Here is a 21,230-nt window from a genome sequence, read left to right as displayed (position 1 = left end):
GTGCTAACAAAAAGCACTGGCACCGTACTAATGACACTGGGCAGGAAGGGGTTAACATCTGGGGTGATCAAAGGGTTAACTGTGCGCTGTTTTACTGCGTGCTTTACACTGTAAGCACACTGCTTTGTCTGGCTCTGCCTAGCAGTATATGGTAGTAAATGGCTATTACCCGATACTTTTCTCCTGATATGGACTACAAACATGTCCTTATATCTTCATCCCATTACATTACAATTGGTAGTTTACAGCAGATAGCTAGGAAGGAAGATATCCTTCAGTGCAGTTCACAGGAAGTTAAAAGGGCACAGCACTTCTGGCAGGATCAACAGAAACCACATCTAAGGACTCTAAGCTGCAAAATGTTGCATTCTTTCTAGGGTTTAGTTATCCTTTATGTCCTTTTATTGTCACCAACCACATGCTGTAGATGATGGGACCACGCTCGTATACCCCAGTGGTTTCCTTGTCTACAGTACTACCATATTATGGTCAGTTTGCTTGATGTCTCTGTACTGACTTTATTCTCATTCGTTGCTTTTGCTCACAGAATATAACAAAATATACATCCTTTACCTTGATTTGTAAAACTCCTTCAACTCAATAAATGCATTAAAGTGTTACTAAACCCACAACAGTACAATCAGTCTGTATATGCCGTAAAGAATGCTTGTTATACTCACTGTGGAACCTAAGGGGTTAATCCTCCACATTGTGCAAAAAGGATGTTTGAATCTGTCTTCTCTGATCCTCCCCTACTTCCACAGTCCCCAATCCATCTGCTGATAGTACAGAGCCTTGGGGACAAGCTGCACATGCTCAGTTTAGTGTGTATTGCTAGAGAGCTTTTTTTTTTTCCTTGGGAGAGTTCATGTGATCAGGCCAATCAGTGCTGTCCAAGTAGAGGGTCAGGGGTCCTGAAGCCTCATAGGACAATCAAGGGAGAATGAAAACTCCTCCTACAATGTGTAACCAGTGCTCTGCTGGACACTCATAGAAGTCACAAGACTGCTCTAACTGATGATGAGAAAAGGTATTCAGCAGTTTACATTTACTAAAATAATTGCATTCCCATGTTCTGTGTACTGTGGGAGACCAGATATAGTGAATGCAGGGTCCGGGGAGAGTGGATTGTAGTGAATGTAGGGTCCGGGGAGACCGTATATAGTGAATGCAGGGTCCAGGGAGAGCTGATATAGTGAATGCAGGGTCCAGGGAGAGCTGATATAGTGAATGCAGGGTCCGGGGAGACCAGATATAGTAAATGCAGGGACCGGGGAGAGCGGATATAGTGAATGCAGGGTCCGGGGAGAGCAGATATAGTGAATGCAGGGTCCGGGGAGAGCAGATATAGTGAATGCAGGGAGAGCAGATATAGTGAACGCAGGGAGAGCGGATATAGTGAACGCAGGGAGAGCGGATATAGTGAACGCAGGGAGAGCGGATATAGTGAACGCAGGGAGAGCGGATATAGTGAACGCAGGGAGAGCGGATATAGTGAACGCAGGGAGAGCGGATATAGTGAACGCAGGGAGAGCGGATATAGTGAACGCAGGGAGAGCGGATATAGTGAATGCAGGGAGAGCGGATATAGTGAATGCAGGGAGAGCGGATATAGTGAATGCAGAGAGAGCGGATATAGTGAATGCGGTGTCTGGGGAGACCAGATATAGCAAATGCGGGGTCCGGGGAGACAAGATATAGCGAATGCAGGGTCCAGAGAGAGCGGATATAGTGAATGCAGGGTCTAGGGAGAGCGGATACAGTGAATGCAGGGACCGGGGAGAGCGGATATAGTGAATGAAGGGTACGGGGAGAGCGCATATAGTGAATGCAGGGTCCGGGGAGAGCGCATATAGTGAATGCAGGGTCCGGGGAGAGCGCATATAGTGAATGCAGGGTCCGGGGAGAGCGCATATAGTGAATGCAGGGTCCGGGGAGAGCGCATATAGTGAATGCAGGGTCCGGGGAGAGCGCATATAGTGAATGCAGGGTCCGGGGAGAGCGCATATAGTGAATGCAGGGTCCGGGGAGAGCGCATATAGTGAATGCAGGGTCCGGGGAGAGCGCATATAGTGAATGCAGGGTCCGGGGAGAGCGCATATAGTGAATGCAGGGTCCGGGGAGAGCGCATATAGTGAATGCAGGGTCCGGGGAGAGCGCATATAGTGAATACAGGGTCCGGGGAGAGCGCATATAGTGAATGCAGGGTCCGGGGAGAGCGCATATAGTGAATGCAGGGTCCGGGGAGAGCGCATATAGTGAATGCAGGGTCCGGGGAGAGCGCATATAGTGAATGCAGGGTCCGGGGAGAGCGCATATAGTGAATGCAGGGTCCGGGGAGAGCGCATATAGTGAATGCAGGGTCCGGGGAGAGCGCATATAGTGAATGCAGGGTCCGGGGAGAGCGCATATAGTGAATGCAGGGTCCGCGGAGAGCGGATATAGTGAATGCAGGGTCCAGGTAGAGCGGATATAGTGAATGCAGGGTCCTGGGAGACCAGATATAGTGAATGCAGAGTCCGAGGAGAGTGAATATAGTGAATGCAGGGGCGGGGAGAGCAGATATAGTGAATGCAAGGTCTGGAGAGACCAGATATAGTGAATGCCAGGTTCGGGGAAACCAGATGTAGAGAATGCAGGGTCCAGGGAGACCAGATATAGTGAATGCAGGGTCCAGGGAAACCAGATATAGTGAATGCAGGGTCCAGGGAAACCAGATATAGTGAATGCAGGGTCCAGGGATACCAGATATAGTGAATGCAGGGTCCAGGGATACCAGATATAGTGAATGCAAGGTCCGGGGTTTAGTAACAATTTAAAATGGAAAAATCCTATTTCAGTGCCATTTTTAAACACATTAGATAGGCTGAATAGGTACCACGTGCACAATATAAGGCAACAAAGGAAAAATGCTAGTATGTAAATGAGTTTAAAAAAAGGATCATAGTGTGTAAGGTAGAGAGACTTGATGAACAATACTACTACTAATAAATAAAGAACCTACAAGTAAAACAGATAAATGCAAAAATGTGTCAACATACGTAAATTTTTTTTAGATGCTCGTACTATTTCTGGTGTTTTTAGCCTATCACCCCTACTTGCTCAAATATTGGCTGATGGCAAAGTGTGGAACAGATGTACTTCACAAAGATTAGGTTCTTTAACAAGAGGCCTACAACATGACGTACAGAATTCAAAGCCACCAATCATTGTCCTAGGTGGTCCAAATAAATGAAAACCGATTAGTGGTTACAGCAATTTGCAAAGCTTTATTGAAAACCTGTCATGAGATACATGCAGGGCTGCCAGTGCTGAACTCATTCTGAAAAAGCCTGGCTGTTGCACACTATATGGCCAACGGAATGTGGACATCCCTCGAAAAAACCCTCCCAGTTCAGGTGTTTCCAGTGAAGGGTACTGCTACAGCATACAAAGACAATTTAGCCAACTGCGCCCTTCCAACCTTGTGGTAACAGTTTGGTGAAGGCCCTTTTCTCTTCCAGCATGACTGTGTCCCTGTGTACAAAGCCAGACATGGTTTACTGAGTTTTCTGTGGAGAAACTTGATTGTGGTTCACAGAGCCCTGACCTCAACCCACTACAACTAAACACCATCGGAATGAGTTGGACAGCAAACTGCGAACCAATATTAGTACCTGACCTCACACATGAGCACAGATTCCCACAGAAGCACACTCTAATCTTGTGGAACATCTTCCCAGCAAGGTGTAAGATATTATAGCCACCAACATGGCTTTGGAATGGGATGTCCACAAAGCTCACAGAGGTGTGATGGTCCGATATCCTCAAACATTTGGCTATATAGTGAAGCAGCCTATTGACTTCAGTGGTTTTCAATGACCAACCTGGAGCAAATATGTAGATCTAGAAAGTCTAAATGTCAGAAGTTCCGACCCACATATTTTTTTCAAGGTCTGCGATTCAAAGTATTGAAGTGAAAAGGGTCAGCATTAGATCCAAGCGAACAACGTTCAAAAAAATGAGAGGCCAGCAATGGTAGCCTCCATGTTTCTTGAAAGCCCATCAAGTCACTGGACTGGGAATATTAGACTAGTAAAAGTTAGCAGATGTCTATAACAATCACTGCATGTTGTAGGAGAACTTCAAGTCCCAGCATGTCCCCCTAGAGAGCCATTACTGAGATTTCCTGTGTCTACCATTTGCACCAGGCTGTTGACCCCTGAGCTTGTCCATCAAGACAACATTTGCAGAGTCAAGCAGCTAGCAAACTTTCAGGAAAGTTTTACGACACTAGTTTCAGACGGATTGTGTTCCTACCTGAGACGGAGACGGCGTGTGCTCTTACATGCTTCTCACTGTTGGCCAGCCTGTAGGAAGAAAGAGGATTGCATCTGTGAATGGTGCACATTCTCTGTGGTCATATAGACACTGCCTTCACTTTCACAGGCTACCTTCTGTAATGAGCAAAACCGATCCATTCCACACCAAGACACAGAGGGTGGGGGGGGACAAGGGACAGTATTGAAAGACGGAGGGGGTAAACACAGCAGGCTCCACCCATCGGACTGAGATTTAACCAGGAATTGACTGCAGAGGCAGCACGTCATGGAGGATATGTCAGGAATTTACTCATTTTACAGCCAGGCTGCAGAAATGACACGACTTGTCATCCGTTAACTCATTTCAAGCAGGGTCAGTTTCAACCAGAATTTCCTGAAACATTCCTTCACCAGGACCCCGAGTGTTAGAACACTAGACTTTTGTAAGGGCCAAGGGTTAATAAAGGGCAGAAGGCTGTATGCACGCTTATACGTACATGAGCATACGCGGCTTTTACTTCCTGTGTTTTCCGGACACCCAAACCAGTTAACCCTTTAATGACCAAAGAGTTTCACTGCTGCATTAACAGACCTTGCATTGTCTTCAATTCTATAGGCTCTGCAAAGCTGAACTCCAAACAACTAAATACTGGAAGGAAATACATACATGGGAGTTGTTTGGGGCCATGTCAGGAGGGCGGTTTTAGAGCAGCAATTCATTGCCGATACAAATCGTTAATGCCAGCGACTAACCGGAATCTGTAGCTAGCTATTAAAGCGGAGCTCCACCCAATAGGGGAAGTTCTGCTTTAAGGACTGCTCCCCATTAAGGATTGGCACCTTTGGGGGGCGGGGGAGCGGGTACCCGAATTTGACAGGTACCCGCTCCCATTTCCGGTCCAATTGCCTAGGCGATCAGAAACGGAAGATGTCCTCCCATCCCTGTAGCTTTTTGGAACACATGACAGGTCCCAGAAGACTACAGGACCATTCATGAAGGGCAGCAATACTCGCGCATGCGCAGCGGGTACCCGGCTGTGAAGCCGCAAGCTGTCACAGCGGGGTGCCCACACTAAAAAGATGCCGGCCTCCTGGAATACAGGACGGCTGGTGAAACGGGCTGCGGGGGACACACCACGGGACTGAGGGACAGGTAAGTGGCTGTTTTTTAAAAGTCAGCAGCTACAGTTTTTGTAGCTGCTGATTTTTAATTTTTGACAGGGCGAGTGGAACTCCGCTTTAAGTCACTAGAGCTGCTGGTGATTGGTCGCTGCTACAAGTTAAAGGAGCGGTATGGGCAAAGCGATTTTCGCTGTACTGAAATAGCAAAAGATCCGGTCCAGGTGAGTGCCGAATCTGCATAACCCCTCCACAGACACGCAGGTGCTGGCCCGATCCATGACCACAGATGCAATGGAAAAACAGAATGGTTGGCCGCACAAACAGCAATGTGGTGGATGAAATCCTTTATTGGAATCTTTTCCATGCAATATAAGAACATGACCGCTCCAAGTCAGGACAGAGGAGCATTTTGGCTGTACTTCTATGGGTCACAGGAGTGAACTTTGTTCTGCACTCCTGTGACCCGTTTTTAGCTGACAGCGGGGTAAAGCCTTCTGTCAGCTCACATAACTTAGCCAATTAAGGCTCTGGAAAGATCTTGAATTTAAAGTCAGGATCCACCTAAATGCCTGGAAAGGCAGCTGGCTCAGCCTCTCAGCGAGCCACTGAGAGCCTGAGCCATCCACTCCCACCTCCTCCACAGATTGACGTTTCAGTAAGCTCTGGAGGGACAGAGAGCCGGTGACTGACAGTCACAACTCTCTGCTCAGTGGGGGAGAAATGAGTGATCAGTGGTCTTTAATCAATTAGTTCTCAGTCCTAGAGGCAGTGGGGAACAGATGCAGCATGGATCAATGCTGCATCTACCTAGATGAGAGTGACTTTTTTTTTTTTAATTTTAGACCTCCTCTTTTAAGCGAATGCTATAGCATTATTACAATGAAATGAGGGGGGGGGGGGCACACATTGATCGGAATTTGGCCAGGCCTGGCTGGATCGGCCAAATTTCAATCAAAGTATGACCAGCTTTAGCCATAGAGGTGAATGCAGGGCGAATGTCATTGGCGAGCTGGTTGCTGACACGAGTTGTTGCTCGATCTCAATGGCTGAATGTTTGGACTACAAATCGCTGTAAAATGATTGAGTTAGCAATTCCATGGAAAATGGCTGTGGTTTACTTAGCATGGAGGAGACCTGATTCCTCTCTGCTGCAATTTAAAAACACCAACAGCTCTCCTCTCCACCACTGCCCTATGATTTGGCAGTAAAAGATGAAGCAGACTGAAGACCTTGTTTCTCTGTCACTCTGCTATCTACTCCTATCTGCATGCTTCTTGCATTGTCAGCACAGGTGACAGACTGGAAAAAGGGGGAAGCAGCACATGGAGTCTGAGTTCAGAGATTACAAGTGGCCAGTACCAGGTAACATTCAGGTACATATACTGCTTGAATAAAAAAAAAAAAAAATTAATGAATACAGAGCAGCCTTAAGTAGCAGCTTCAAAGTGTTTTTTATTGGGGAGAGACATAAAAGGGTTACATTTAACATCTCAACATAAAATATATTTTAATCTTCAATTAATAAGAAAACAGCAAGCCTCTAATTTACCCATACAGTTCAAACAATTTCCAAAATTAAGTTAGGGAAATAAAGAGATTAAATATTAAACACAATTGACTATGGAATACTATCATTTATAGCCAAGCGCATATATTGCAGTCACAGGGAGTTTACATCCTCTGCAAAGTTTGGGTGGCCCGGACCACATTTCATGGCATAATATATAGCTAAACTATACCACCAATGATGAACAAATCAGTCAGGACCCATTCACATCACAACATATATATATATATATATATATATACACACACACACACACACATATATATATATATATACAACACATTATTTTTATATATATATATATATATATATATATATATATATATAAAAGCACTCAGAAAATACATACATGTTGATACTTTATGGTTAAAAAATAGGACGGCTTAATATTATAAAACTTGCAGAATTGTGTAAAAATTTAAGACTGTGCCCTGTAGACGTTTTGTAAACCTCTTTTCACTTCGACAAAATGCCTGTTGCAGGCCTGCCCAAATGTTTGCAGTCTAAGCGCAGTTGTGAAGAGTTGTGACTAACTGCACATGGTCAGTACTACTCAGCTACCGCAGGCTACATACAGCCCTGCTGGTCACCCCACAGGCCTCCATTGTTCTAGTGTTTTACCACAAAATTCCAGAGTGAAATGCAGGTGATTTTTGGTTGTACAAATCATGTAACCAAGAACTGTCTAGCTTAGCTAGGATAACCCTAACCTAGTTATGACTGTTTATGATTGTGCACCTATTCTGCTACAGGCCATCCAGCTGCAGTGCGCCCAGGAGGGAAAGGTGCAACATCCAGCTCTGTTGTCAAAGTAGAAGGCTTAGCTCACACTGGCTTTGAAAGCAGGCATTTGAGGGGTGTTTTTAACGCTCCTCAAACGCCTATACAAACGATACTATGGGCAGCACACAGTGCTATTCACATTATCAAAACATGAAGCGTTAGCGTCACATTGCTTCAAATCTGAAGCCTCACATCAAGTCAGGAGTTTGAAGCCTTTCAACGCCTCCCATTCAAATTTATTATTATTATTATACAGGATTTATATATTATTATTATACAGGATTTATGGCGCCAACAGTTTGCTCAGCGCTTTACATTAGAGTGGGAGACAATACAGCAACAATACAAGAGGGTTAGGAGGGCCTTGATCCTTGGAGCTTACAATCTAGGAGGGAGGGGTTAATGGTACAATAGGTAATAACTGTGGGGGATGGACTGGTTGGAAGAGTAGAAGATTCCAGTATTAGCTGAGGGCAGGATAGGCTTCCCTGAAGAGATAGGTTTTCAGAGATCGCCTACAGCAGAGTAGGCAATAGTCTACTAATTTATGGTGATGCTCCTCAAACGCCCTGGCAGGTGTTTGCGAGGTATTTGGGGTGCGGTGGCGGAGAATTATTGACATTACAGTTTATTTAGTGTTTGGTGTGGTATTAAAGCTTGTCAAATGCTTACAAAACACTTCAAAACTGCACATAGGGCGTTTGGGGAAGCATTTTTATCGCTTGTAAAAAGCCAGTCTAAAGCTCACATAACGCCTGTCCAAGGGCTCGTTCACACTTGACTAATTTCTAACGCCTGCCAAATGCCCCTATAGCCTTTGACAGGCGTTAGAAATTAGTCAAGTGTGAATGAGCCCTTGGACAGTTATGTGAGCTTTAGACTGGCTTTTTACAAGCGTTAAAAACGCTTCCCGAAACGCCCCTATAGCGTTTGACAGGCATTTGCCAAGCGTTAAAACTGCACCACAAACGCCTACAATGAAGTTTAATGGTATTAACGCTCCACAAACGCCTGCCAGACATTTGAGGAATATCACCATAGACTTGAATGGGAGGCATCAATTCCTCCTGACTCAACATGAGGTGTCAATTTTGCCGCGACACTAGTGTAAACAGCACTGTGTGCTGCCATATGTAGAATTTTCACAAAAACGCTTCCCAAACGCCTGCTAACAAAGCTAGTGTGAACTTAGCCTAACCCCCATACTACAGCTCATTAACTCCTGTCTAACTCATATACTAAAGCTATAGGAGCGTTTGGGAAGAGTTAGAAATGTAGTCAGGTTTGAACAAGCCCTAAGGCCGGCTGTGGCTGCACCGAATGGTACCTGCGTTAAGGGCCTTGCACGTTCAGGACAAATTCATGTATTTCAGCATTCAGCCCTGTCCATCAGCAGCCTTCCATAGACATTGGAGCACACTCAAACTTTGGGAGAGACACGCTGCACCTAGGCAGTCCTGTGTGGGGCCTAAAGCTGGCCTTACACCCACAGATTTTTTTTCTTTCATCCTGAGGGCGGAAGGAAAGAAACCCAGCAGACTCCTCCATCAAAGCTAAAAAGCAAGGATGGAGGAATTTCCTGCAGCGGCAATTGAATTCTGATGCAGGTGCTGTACGCCTGACAATTTTCCGGCTGCCTCTTTCAGATTTTCAGCAGAAGGTTGTTAGGCAAAGTGGTGGCAACAGGGCTACTCACTGATCTCATGTTAAGTTCATTGAGAACCGGCCAAAATGTGCTCAGTGTATGGCCAGCTTTAGTTCTCGAGCACAGAGGGCTTTTTTTGGACCTGATGCAAGACAGGAATTTTCCTACAGGTGAGGTTCAGCAGGGAGTGACAAAGAGTCTAAAGCTGGCCATACAGTGGCAGATGCCCCCAGGGGTGGACTGACAACTCATGGGGCCCCCGGGCAATAGGGGATCATGGGGCCCGTGTGTCCTTGTCCACACTTAAACCACACCCAAAAAATCCTATGAAAGGTACCAACGGCATCTCATGGGGTCCCCTACTGACCCTGGGCCCTCGGGGAGTGCCCAAGTTCCCAAATGGTCAGTCCACCCCTGGATGCCCCATAGTGCGTGTATCCTATGGGTGACATCACTACCCAGGCTCTGCAGTAGTTGTTTCTGCTCCCTCCTCTCCCCTGCAGCTGGCAGCTGGGGAGATCATGTGACTGGACCAGAGTGCCCTCAGATTAAGTATAGACATCTTTCCTTTACAGGGAAATTAGCATAGGGCTTAGAATGGGGATGGGAGCAGGTTGAAGCTTAGTTAGGTTTTGACCGGACTTCCACTTAAAAAGTAGAATTCCAGTTAAAAACGAACTATTCTTAAAAATCCAAACACCTATGCTGACTAACCTGTGTAAGTATATACTTACCAATTTTCAGCCTGCTCTGGTCACACCATCCAGCTCCCCTTTGTCAGTTGGTGGTGGCTGCAGGGGAGAGGAGGGCACTTTGACAACCAATGGACCATGGAAGCCTATGTGTCACGTCCTCTCTCCTGGTTTACCAGCGGATGTCCAACTCTCTCCCCTGCAAACACCGCTGTCTGACACGGGGGATCACGTGGCCACACTGGAGTGGGCTGAAAATTGACAGGTTACACAGATTAGTCAGGAGGGGGTGGGGACAGTTTTAGGAATAGTTAGGTTTTAGTTGGAATTCTACTTTAAAAAAAAAAAGCTGGCGAAGTCTCCAAAGGAGAATTCTTTCACTATAGACCACATGACAGGAAATGACCAGGGGTGGACTGACCATTTGGAAACTCGGGCACTGCCCGAGGGCCCGGGGTCAGTAGGGGGCCCCATGAGATGCCCCTGGTACCTTTTTCATAGGTTTTTTTTTTGAGTTTGGGCAAGGACACAGGGGTCCCATGATCCCCTATTGCCCGGGGGCCCCATGAGTTGTCAGTTCGCCTCTGGAGATGACCTTATGAAATGTTCACCGACTGTCACCAGGATGAATAGGCAGCGTGAAGGGAGCCATTTAATTTCAGTCTAAAAAGGAAAAAGGCCAGAAGATAGGGACAGGGTAGGGCAGGATATGGAATACATTGTTCTCACTGAGGACCTTCAACCAGAAACAATACTTCCAAAAACAGTGAATAGCTAAAACATATATAAAAAGGATAATAACAGTTTTAACTTACTTTGGTATGGAGGGCAGTGCTCTTTCACCTTCTGTACAGAAAAACAAACAGAAAGAAAAACGTGATTTTTAACAACCCGATACATGTCAAGACAATGATTTACATTCAAAGTTATCAACTGTGAATCAAAGGCCTTCTCATTTGTGTTTGATGTATAAAGGTTTTTCCAGCATCACAAATTGAGCGTGTCTGATCAAGCAGAAAGCTTCAAGGAGATGAGGAAGAGGAGATAAATGAACAAGATTAGAAATAGATATAGAAAGAGAGAGAGAGAAAAAAAAACTCTTAGGCCTCGTTCACACCATACAGGCAGAAAAACTGATGGAAACTGACGTGCAGATTTCACTTGCAGAGACATCAGTTTTCATGCACACTTCAATGAGATTTAGGGATCGTTCACACCATGGTGCATAGACGTCAGTTTTTCTGCACACGTTCTGCAAGGGCACAACAAAATCAATTGTTCTCTATGTGCCCTGTTCACACCACAACACATTACATCCAGATATTTTCTGCTCAGGAATCTGCAGTGTGTATAAAATTAATTGAAGCATGCATGAAAACTGATGTCTCTGCAAGTGAAATCTGCACATGAGTTTCCATCAGTTTTTGGTGTGAATGAGGCGTTATACACGTTGCAAATTCCTGCACAGAAAATAATCTTAACGTGATACCACTGTTGTAGTGTGAACGGGGCACATAGAAAACAACTGATTTTGTTGTGCCCTAACAGAACTCGTGCAGGAAAACTGATGTCTCTGCACCATGGTGAGAACGAGCCCTTAATGCTGAAGTTTATATTTACCTTCCCTGGTTCCTCCTCCCACCCCAAATCAAAGTTTGAATAACATTTTTTAAATAAAATTTGCATTCGTTACATAATTTATTTTAGACCCAATGATGTCATCACTAGGGCTTTGTGTTTTTTCATGCAAATGCAGGCAGATCATGGCTGGTGGGATGGGCCTGACAGGGTGCTGTCCATAGCTTCCTAAAAATATCACCGCACCCTGCCTCAGTACTGCTGCAAGCAGTGGGCTGGCATTTAAGAGGAGTTATGCAAATATCAAAATGTCTTGAAGAGTGGGTGTCAGTCTGGAGGAGTGGGTGTTTCTGGGAAGGCTGCATCTGCATGCAGATTTCCCTAAATAATTCCAACCTCTATGATAAAGAGAGATTAAATCCAAAGAATGAAAGGGGACCAGGCAGGTTGGGGAGGAAAGAGCTAGATGATGCTGGACGTCCTCCAGTCAAGAAATGAGGCGGGCTCTATCTGACTTGCTGCAATTTCCAATGCACATTGTGAGAAAATTACAGTAGGAATTTTGTACGGTGATAACACAATGCATGGACTGACAGTCACCCTAGTGGACGTTTATAAACGGCCTCCCCGCACCCTGCTTGTGCGCGCTCCCTCCGGACACAGTGAAACACCGATCGCTGTACGGGACCTCTGTACGAGGTCCCAATCATGTGATCACTGATTGGCCAATCAGTGATCACATGCAAAGTAGCAAGCAAAATGTCACTTGTGACATCATTGCTTACTACGTGTGAAATCTGTGAATGATCACAGAGGTCACATGGTACAAGGCTATTCACAACAGCCTTGTACCATGTGACAAGCTGTGACCAATCACAGCTCACTCTGTATTTCTCAATGACTGCAAGAATGCAGACAGAGAGAGAGAAATGATTGCTTTTACATCCTATATGGGTGTAATAGCAATCTGTAAAAAAAAAAAAAAAAAACAAATCTTCATCACCCCCCACAAGTAGTACCATGGTGACACTGTACTGCTAGGGTGACAGTATGTAGAAAAAAAAAATAAAAAATAATAATATAAAAAAATAAAATAAAAATGTAAAAAAAAATATTTAAAAATTATAATTTTTGGTTATAAACTAATTTGGATTTTTTTTTTTACTAAAAAGATAACGGAATACATTTTGGCTAAGATTTATGATGAAATATTATTTATTTGCAAAATTTAAAAAAAAAACCACTTTTTTTCAAAATTTTTGGACTTTATCATTTACATAGCAAAAAAAATAAAAATCCCAGCAGTAAATAAATACCACCAAAATAAAGCTTTATCTGTCTCAAAAAAATGGTAAAAAATTCATTTGGGTACAGTGTGGCATGACCGCGCAATTGTCATTCAACGTGTGTAGCGCTGAAAGCTGAAAATTGCCCTGGACAGGAAGGGGGTAAAAGTGTCCGGTCTGGAAGTGGTTAAAGGAGATCTATGGCCTCTGCCTTACAGTTTTTCCTTAGTACCCTTTCAAAGTTTCACAAATACCGGCTGATCCTGCCAGTAAAGTCCAGCTAATTTAGCTTCCTGTGATGAGGTAGTAAAGATGCTGCACTGTTCCTGAATTCAGAGCAGAGTTGTCACTCTTATGTAGGCTGTACCTGCTAGCTTTACAGTGGGAGGAGATGTTGTTGCACGGGTCCTATCAGTCAGCATTGTCACTGCTGATTCATAGGCCTGTAGAGTGTCAATCATCACCCGCTAACACCTAGTCCCACCCACTCCTTTGTGGACTGACAGGCAATGTCTCTGTTGCAGAACTTTCCCGCTGTGAGCTGCAGTGTCTGGAAGGGGGAGCATATGAGACACATGTGAAGGAGGATTTGGCTAATTCGGGGAAGGTAAAGGTTCACTTTATGACAAATTAGATGTCTAATTGGTTATTTTATCTTTATTGATAGACGAGAGGGATAATAAGTTTGGCTTACATGATTATACATCTGTCCATGTGTTATACAGTATGGACATGCAGTTAACTTTTGGTTCCTATTATATGAACAGAAGAGATGGTGCTCTCTCAGATATTTCTGAATGTCTATTATATTCCTAGGACATTAACCTTCCTAGGGGTCCGATTATGTCAGTATTTCTGTGCTCAAAGCGGTACATTTTTTTGCATGGAAATATGTTGTTTTTTTATTTAAGGCCTGTAATTCTTAGGAATAACTCACTGAAATCTGTCCGTACAAGAGTCTAGTAAACATCCCGGGTAGGATAAAATTTGAAAACACGAAATCATAAATTACAATATAATAAATAATCATAAAAAATAATAATATAATAAATGTAATTCAATAATATAATCAAACCAAAAACCCTGAAATGTGAAATAGAGCGCCAAGTTCGCACATCACTGAACAAAGTCGCAGAATCGTTTTCAGTGTCTGATGAGGAATTTCCCCCACAAATCATTATCACTCAATTCTGCAAGTGGTTCTGATTTACTATCGCTGTTCTCTAGCCGGTCTAAAACCGCTTTTGACCTAAAGGGACGCTTTTTGGATGCCATGGACGTTTCTCAGTTTCCAGGCAGAAAGAACAGTAAAAATGCAGGCAGGGCGCCGGACAAAGCACTCGGGACAAAATGTATGTGAAATGGTTTGATACAGGAATGTTATACTATGTGATTTTAGTGTATTTAGTGAATGTCACTTTTAAAATGTTTTAATTTCCTGCCGGTTCCGTCCCCCTTATGTCCCAGCGCTCTCAGGGAACGGAACCTGGAAGATGGATGCCGGCATGAGCCGGAGGAGATGGCCGGGGACATTCCAGGGGGGACATCCCGGGAGCGCAGGACAAGGTAAGTGGAGGAGGGATCCCGGAGCATCGCTGCAGTGTATTCCCAAGTGTAACTCGGGGTTACAGCTTTTGGTACTGAAACTTTACCCCGAGCTACACTTGGGAATACCGCCAGGGAGTTAATGTAAAAGACACCATATTAATTGATATGTTTTATTACAATAGTACACTTCAACGTGGCACCTGTGGTTCTTGCATGCCAAGTGATGATCTCATCCTACACATGAGGGGGGGGGGGGGGGACTCATTCTCCAAAAGAACAGCTAAGCATTCTCAGTTTGACTGTTTTTTGCGGTATGTAAAACTTGTAATAGCTGGTTTTCCAATTCTTGGATTAGAAATAATATGCACAGAAAGTGTAACTATTGACAATTATTGTTGTAGAGCGGTATCCCTTCCCTGAGGAAGTATCTGCATTAAAGTATTCAAAACGCGTTGGCTATAGGATGAATGCACTTGTAGTTCCCTCAGGTTACAAGATGAATATCAGCTTCCAGAGAGATCACTAATTTTTCTATGCAATAATTACGAATATTGTCAAGTAAGTATGCTTTCATGAATTGTTATACTCTATGGGGAAAATATGTACTGACGTGTTAAATAAAATGTCAAATATCTTTTTTTTTTTTTTACATTTTCTGATTTATATATTTTAAGGTTGCCTTAAAAATCCCACCAAATGTAAGGTGTAAATCTTTTGTCAGAAAAATAGGGATGATGGAAACCACACCCTAGGATGTACCGGATGACTCTCTTAAGGTTCACTTTATGAGGTTTGTGCATCATATTATAACTGGATTTCCAAATTGTTTGGACTGTCATACAGGAGCCTATAGTGGCAATCTAAGGCCGGCCATACATGGGTCGCAATTCAACTGATTTTTTGTCCTAAAATCGACCTAAGAATACTTGGGTGATTTTCACTCTGTTAGTGGGTCAATGGCATTGGCCGATTTCATGGTTCCTCCTCTTTTCGGTGATCGGGCATGTTTGAAAATTTGTGAAAAACGACCGATTTTTTATTCAATGATGGACAAATCGTACGATCGTTTTTCCGAAAAGAATATGCGCATGAGCCATGACCTGGAGGGAACAGAAGTTTTGCATGTTATATGGAGTGAACTTTATGACTTGGTCGGCCAATTTTCAAAATAAATGATGGCGCCATCGGATTACCGAGCGAACGACGTTTTCAATTTTCAGACAAAAAATCGTTCGGAATTCGAACCATGTATGGCCTGCATAAGTATACAGTAATCCACTGTCCTATTTATTAACCCATAGCAATTAAAATCTCTGATTCTCTCTCCCAGTGTAGATTAGGGAATTCAACGGGTTAAACGAATTGTCTAACATACTAAATGCGAATGGTCCTCTCCTTTCACATGAGGCGCCTTGTGTCCAGTGGCTTAGAGTCTGAATTATTAAATGAAGACAGTATGTAATGTGTGCTAAAGTGGCCCCTCAATCAATATCACGTGTAATATCATCATTTGAGAGGATACTTTAGTATGCCCAAAATGTTGCTGTAGCCTAATTCATAAAAACATCTGAAGGAAGATCAATTTTGTTGACCATATCAATCAAATTCTCACATTCTTCTCCTGCCAGACACAATGAAAAAGGAGCAAAGCTCTTCATTCAAACACTTTGATGAATGAATACAGAAATATTTTACTGCAGAGGAATCTGTCATTGTAAGGGAATTCATTTTTCAACACAAAGCCGGGTAGCTGTCCTGTGATTCTGCTAAAGGGCACAGCTGGCAAACTTACTTTCTCTGCACCCACACTTTTCTATTTTATATATGCCTGCACAAAAGTCCTCCCAAATTTTATAAAATTGTTATGTAACCACCAAAAGAGTTACACAATTAGTCTGATAGTAAAAATAGAAAAAAGAAAAGGGTTCTGTCACGTAGATCAGTGCTTGAAATTTCCACTTGCCTGCTCGCCAATGGCGAGTGGAAGTTATGGTGGGGGCGAGTGTGTCCCACAAGGCTGTCTTGCTGAGCAGGCTCGGAGCTCAGGCTGGATCTGTCATTGGCACTGGGAGCCATCAGACTGCTCAATAGATGAGTGCAGTGAAAGCAAAGCAAGGAGTGTGTGCTGTGCTCTCTGCCTCCCCCTAGAGTGCAGTACCCGGATCTGTGCGTGAACAATGAAGTACTGCAACTTATGGGGGGGGGGTGATGTGTGTACATGTGTGTGTCTGTGTATATCTACATGTGTGTATCTGTACATGTGTCTGCATGTATGTGTGTGTACGTGTGAGTGCGCATGTACGTGTGTGTGCATGTACATGTGTGTGTATGTACGTGTCTGTATGTACATGTGTCTGTATGTATGTACATGTCTGTGCATGTGTATTTCTGTGTATGTACATGTATCTGTCTGTATGCGTGTCTGTATGTGCCTGTGTCTGTATACATGTGTCTGTATGTGTGCGTGTGTACATGTGTCTCTGTGCGTGTGTATGTACATGTCTGTGTGTGTGTACAGGTGTTTCTGTTTGTGTTTGTTGGTGGCGAGTATCTCTAAGGCCTGGCTAGTAACTCAGGACTTGAAATTTTAAGCCCTGTAGATCAATTTTTATTTATTTTGTTTACTTTTTTTTTTTTTTTTTAATACTAGAACAGTATAAGACAATTACAGTAGTAAACAATGCCATCAACAGGTTCCAAGCTGAAGCCATGTTTTTCTAAATAACACCATCAAGGCAAAACTTGTTTTTGTTTTTATACCTTTGAATAGAGTGGAGAGGGATTACAGCACTTCTCATTGTTGTCTGGATCCCCCATTAGGGTGATTTTCCCTGTTTACCATTCTGAGAGTGAAAGTAAAAGAAAATCCCCAAATTTGGGTTGCCTCCAAAATAGTTCCAATGGTGACCTGGGGGTCCTAAGGGATTCCCATAATTCCATAATTTGCAGGGATTTCCTCTCCCTTCCTGTTTTGGATATGGAACATCAAGTTAAGGGAAATCTATCCAATGGCACACACATGGCAAAAAAAGAAAAAGAAAAATCTTACAGGGGTTAAAACCCTCCTTTACTCTATCCAAAATGAAATAAGTTTTGCCTTTAGTTCTACTTTCTGCTCGCATTTGATCATTATCTCGTGGCAGACAGGGGTAGGGCTTGATTTACTAAAGGCAAATATTTTGTGCACTGCAAGTTCACTTGCTCCCGAGCTTAGAAAAAAAAAGTTAAAGCTTCACTTTGCAAAGAATACCCAAACACATGCAGAGAAAATTAAAAAAAAAAAAAAACAGCATTTTTGCTTGCACATGACTGGATAATAGAAATCAGCAGAGCTTCCCCTTTGATCTAGAGCAGGGGTCTCCAAACTTTCCAAACAAAGGGCCAATTTACTGTCCTTCAGACTTAAGGGGGGCCAAACTATGGCCGCTGCAAATAGAAAAGGTGCCAAAGTCAGTGGGAAAAAACACTGACACCATCTTTGTTGTCAGTGGGAGTAAATTTTGCTCCATCATTGGTGTCATTGAGAAGAATTGTGCCCTATCATTGCTGTCATTGTTGGTGTTATTGGAGAAATTGTGCCACATCATTGGTGTAAGTGGGCCCCATTTTTGGTGCCAGTGGGAGGATGTGCCCCTTCATTGGTGTTAGCTGGGGGGAATTATACCTCATTGTTGGTGTCAGTGGGAGGATGTGCCCCTTCATTGGTGTTAGCTGGGGGGAATTATACCTCATTGTTGGTGTCAGTGGGAGGATGTGCCCTTTCATTGGTGTTAGCTGGGGGGAATTATACCTCATTGTTGGTGTCAGTGGGAGGATGTGCCCCTTCATTGTTGTTAGCTGGGGGGAATTATACCTCATTGTTGGTGTCAGTGGGAGGATGTGCCCCTTCATTGGTTTTAGCTGGGGGGAATTATACTCCATTGTTGGTGTCAGTGGGAGGATGTGCCCCTTCATGGGTATTAGCTGGGGGGAATTATGCCCCATTGTTGGTGTCAGCGGGAGGATGTGCCCCTTCATTGTTGTTAGCTGGGGGGAATTATGCCTCATTGTTGGTGTCAGTGGGAGGATGTGCCCCTTCATTGTTGTTAGCTGGGGGGAATTATGCCTCATTGTTGGTGTCAGTGGGAGGATGTGCCCCTTCATTGGTGTTAGCTGGGGGGAATTATACCTCATTGTTGGTGTCAGTGGGAGGATGTGCCCTTTCATTGGTGTTAGCTGGGGGGAATTATACCTCATTGTTGGTGTCAGCGGGAGGAACTGTGCCCCTTCATTGGTGTTAGCTGGGGGGAATTATGCCTCATTGTTGGTGCCAGTGAATGAAACAGTGCTCCAAGGGCCAGAAAAAGCAAGAAAAGGGCCACATCTGGCTCCCTGGCCTCAGTTTGGAGACCGCTGATCTAAAGCAACTGCACTTGCAGTGCACAGTGTATTTGCCTTTAGTAAATCAACCCCCATAGTGATCACTTGATTAGGAACCACTCTCATAGATTTTCCTTTCCTTAGTGGGGACTAAAGCGGTCAGTGAGATCCGAGTTTGATAGCTAGAGGTCGTGCAAAGTGTTGGCAAAGGGAATGTGATTATCAACATATCCTTTGCACAAGGCATCATGCAGAGGTATGGAAATATGGTACATGCAAGTAGGAAGGGGATAAAGCCAAACTCCAGCCTTCTTTTTTTTATGGCGTGGCCTTAGGCTAAAATTTCTGGAAGATTTTTATTTTCTTCTGTAACTTCACTGGAGAGATTTTCCCAAAATGTCTGTCCCTGTGAGTACTGTACTAGAAATAGGTGGGGAACAGTTATCACAAGAACAAAAAAGGAACATACAGCAACAGAAACATTGTCAAACGTTTAAAGCAGGGGTGTCAAACTGGCGGCCCTCCAGCTGTTGCGAAACTACAAGTCCCATCATGCCTTTGGGAGTCATGCTGGTAACTGTCAATCTTGCAATGTCTCATGGGACTTGTAGTTTGGCAACAGCTGGAGAGCCGCCAGTTTGACACCCGTGGTTTAAAGCTTTCCTCAATCTACTAAAAATGAGTCTGTGTTGCAGAAAGTTCCCTTCACTTCCTGCTCTACAGGAATTGAGTGTAAATGTCCCCAATGGGGAGAAAGGCAATAATAAAAACCAAAGGCTCTGACCCTTCTTTGTTTCAAAAATTAAAGAAAATGCTTTTTTTTATTGTCACTGATATATCAGGGAAACAGAGATGAAAACACTCCAATACAAAGAGCGATGACAACCAGAGAAAGGTTATAACTGATCCTTGCTCAACGAAGGCCTACAAAAATATAGCTAGATTTCTATTTGAGGTCTTTTCAAGTTTTCAGTTTTGTTACTTTTCCCTTTTCATGCAGCTACCAAAGGAAAGCTATGTGCTTATCCTTTTCTAATCTAATTCTATGTAGGGCTGCTGGGTTCAGCTCTGATGTGCCAATTCCATCGGTGTCCTTGAGCGCTTGGCATTTTATTCTATTGTCTATGTGGCCCTCAGATCCCAGCTGGCATTTTCCCACCGCTGTTCTAAAATGAAAGAGAGATTCTATTATTTATGAACCGCGCAGGATGAAACCGATCAGATGGTTTTGTAAATACATGTTGCATAAACATACATATTTTTATTGTCCCAAGTATGCAGTTAAAGCAAACCTCTCCTGAATGAAATAATAGTTCATACTGCTTCAGCAGCTCTGTCAGTTTTTGTTTTTTCGATCAGGATGGTTGAACGAAAAAAAAAAGTTCCTGCATCCAACCCCCTGCTGCAGGGACACTGTATTCTGACAGTGGGGACTCCAAGCTGTCAGAATACACCAAGCAGCACTGCAGTCGATCAGCTGCAAGCCGCTGATCAAAGCAGGTTTCTAAAGGGTCCCATTCAGCAGCAGCTGATCTAACAATTGGCTTCTGACTAACAGGGATGGCTACACACAGATCGAAACTCAGCCCGTTCTGTGTACCCAGCTTAAGCCAGGTATAAAACGGTCGCCCAAACAAACACTGCATCCAATCAGATGCAGTCGCTGTTTGGGTATTCAGACAGCCACGGGTGATGCAGCTGTCTGAGTACAGCGGCTGTCAGCGCAGATTCCTCCATTTATGATGTTTAGCATGGTAAGAGATATAGATTTATCTCATTCAGCGTATGAAGAGCTAAACTAAAGAAATCGACCAGGGGTGGACTGACAACTCATGGCGCCCCCGGCAATTGGGGATCATGGGGCCCCTGTGTCCTTGCCCAAACTCAAAAAAGCCTATGATATAGGTACCAGAGGCATCTCATGGGGTCCCCTACTGACCCCGGGCCCTCGGGCAGTGCCCGAGTTTCCAAATGGTCAGTCCGCCCCTGAAATCGACACAAGTACGGCTACCCTGAGAGTCCTAGTAATAAACTGGCCATACCAATGAGAAGAGCAATAAAAATCACCTGTCCGGTAGCCTGACTCTCATATCCTGTATGAATGTAGGTTAGGGACCTTAGATTGTACGCCCCTTGAGGGTTAGGGACTGATGTGAATGTACAATATATATGTAAAGTGCTGCGTAAATTGACGGCGCAATATAAGTACCTGAAATAAATAAATATCCTCACTCCATCCCAGCTTTGCAGCCTCCTCCAGACCTTTTAGCACCTGATACCACCAAGAGTGTTGAACGGCAGGGTTCCCCCTCTATGTGCCATGGTTCCAGCCTATGACCCTTGCCATTA

At 44.0% G+C, this 21,230-nt stretch overlaps 1 protein-coding gene across 16 annotated transcripts in view; it reads right to left on the bottom strand.

The window, feature by feature from the left end:
- The window catches only part of PTK2 (protein tyrosine kinase 2), a 473,957-nt gene that overhangs the window by 210,465 nt on the left and 242,262 nt on the right, over nt 1-21,230 (bottom strand). For all 16 annotated transcript variants that reach the window (XM_089654639.1, XM_089654641.1, XM_089654642.1 and 13 more), the window contains exons 12-13: nt 10,926-10,956; nt 4,300-4,349 (exon numbers count right to left, since the gene is read on the bottom strand). In XM_089654639.1, the coding sequence (XP_089510765.1) occupies nt 4,300-4,349; nt 10,926-10,956 (81 nt within the window). The remainder of the gene's footprint in view (nt 1-4,299; nt 4,350-10,925; nt 10,957-21,230) is intronic.

The sequence above is a fragment of the Staurois parvus genome, unplaced genomic scaffold, assembly GCF_062004578.1.
Source record: "Staurois parvus isolate SC_StPar_1 unplaced genomic scaffold, SC_StPar_1.0 ptg000783l, whole genome shotgun sequence".
Taxonomy (NCBI): domain Eukaryota; kingdom Metazoa; phylum Chordata; class Amphibia; order Anura; family Ranidae; genus Staurois; species Staurois parvus.
This window is presented reverse-complemented; position numbering and strand designations above follow the sequence as displayed.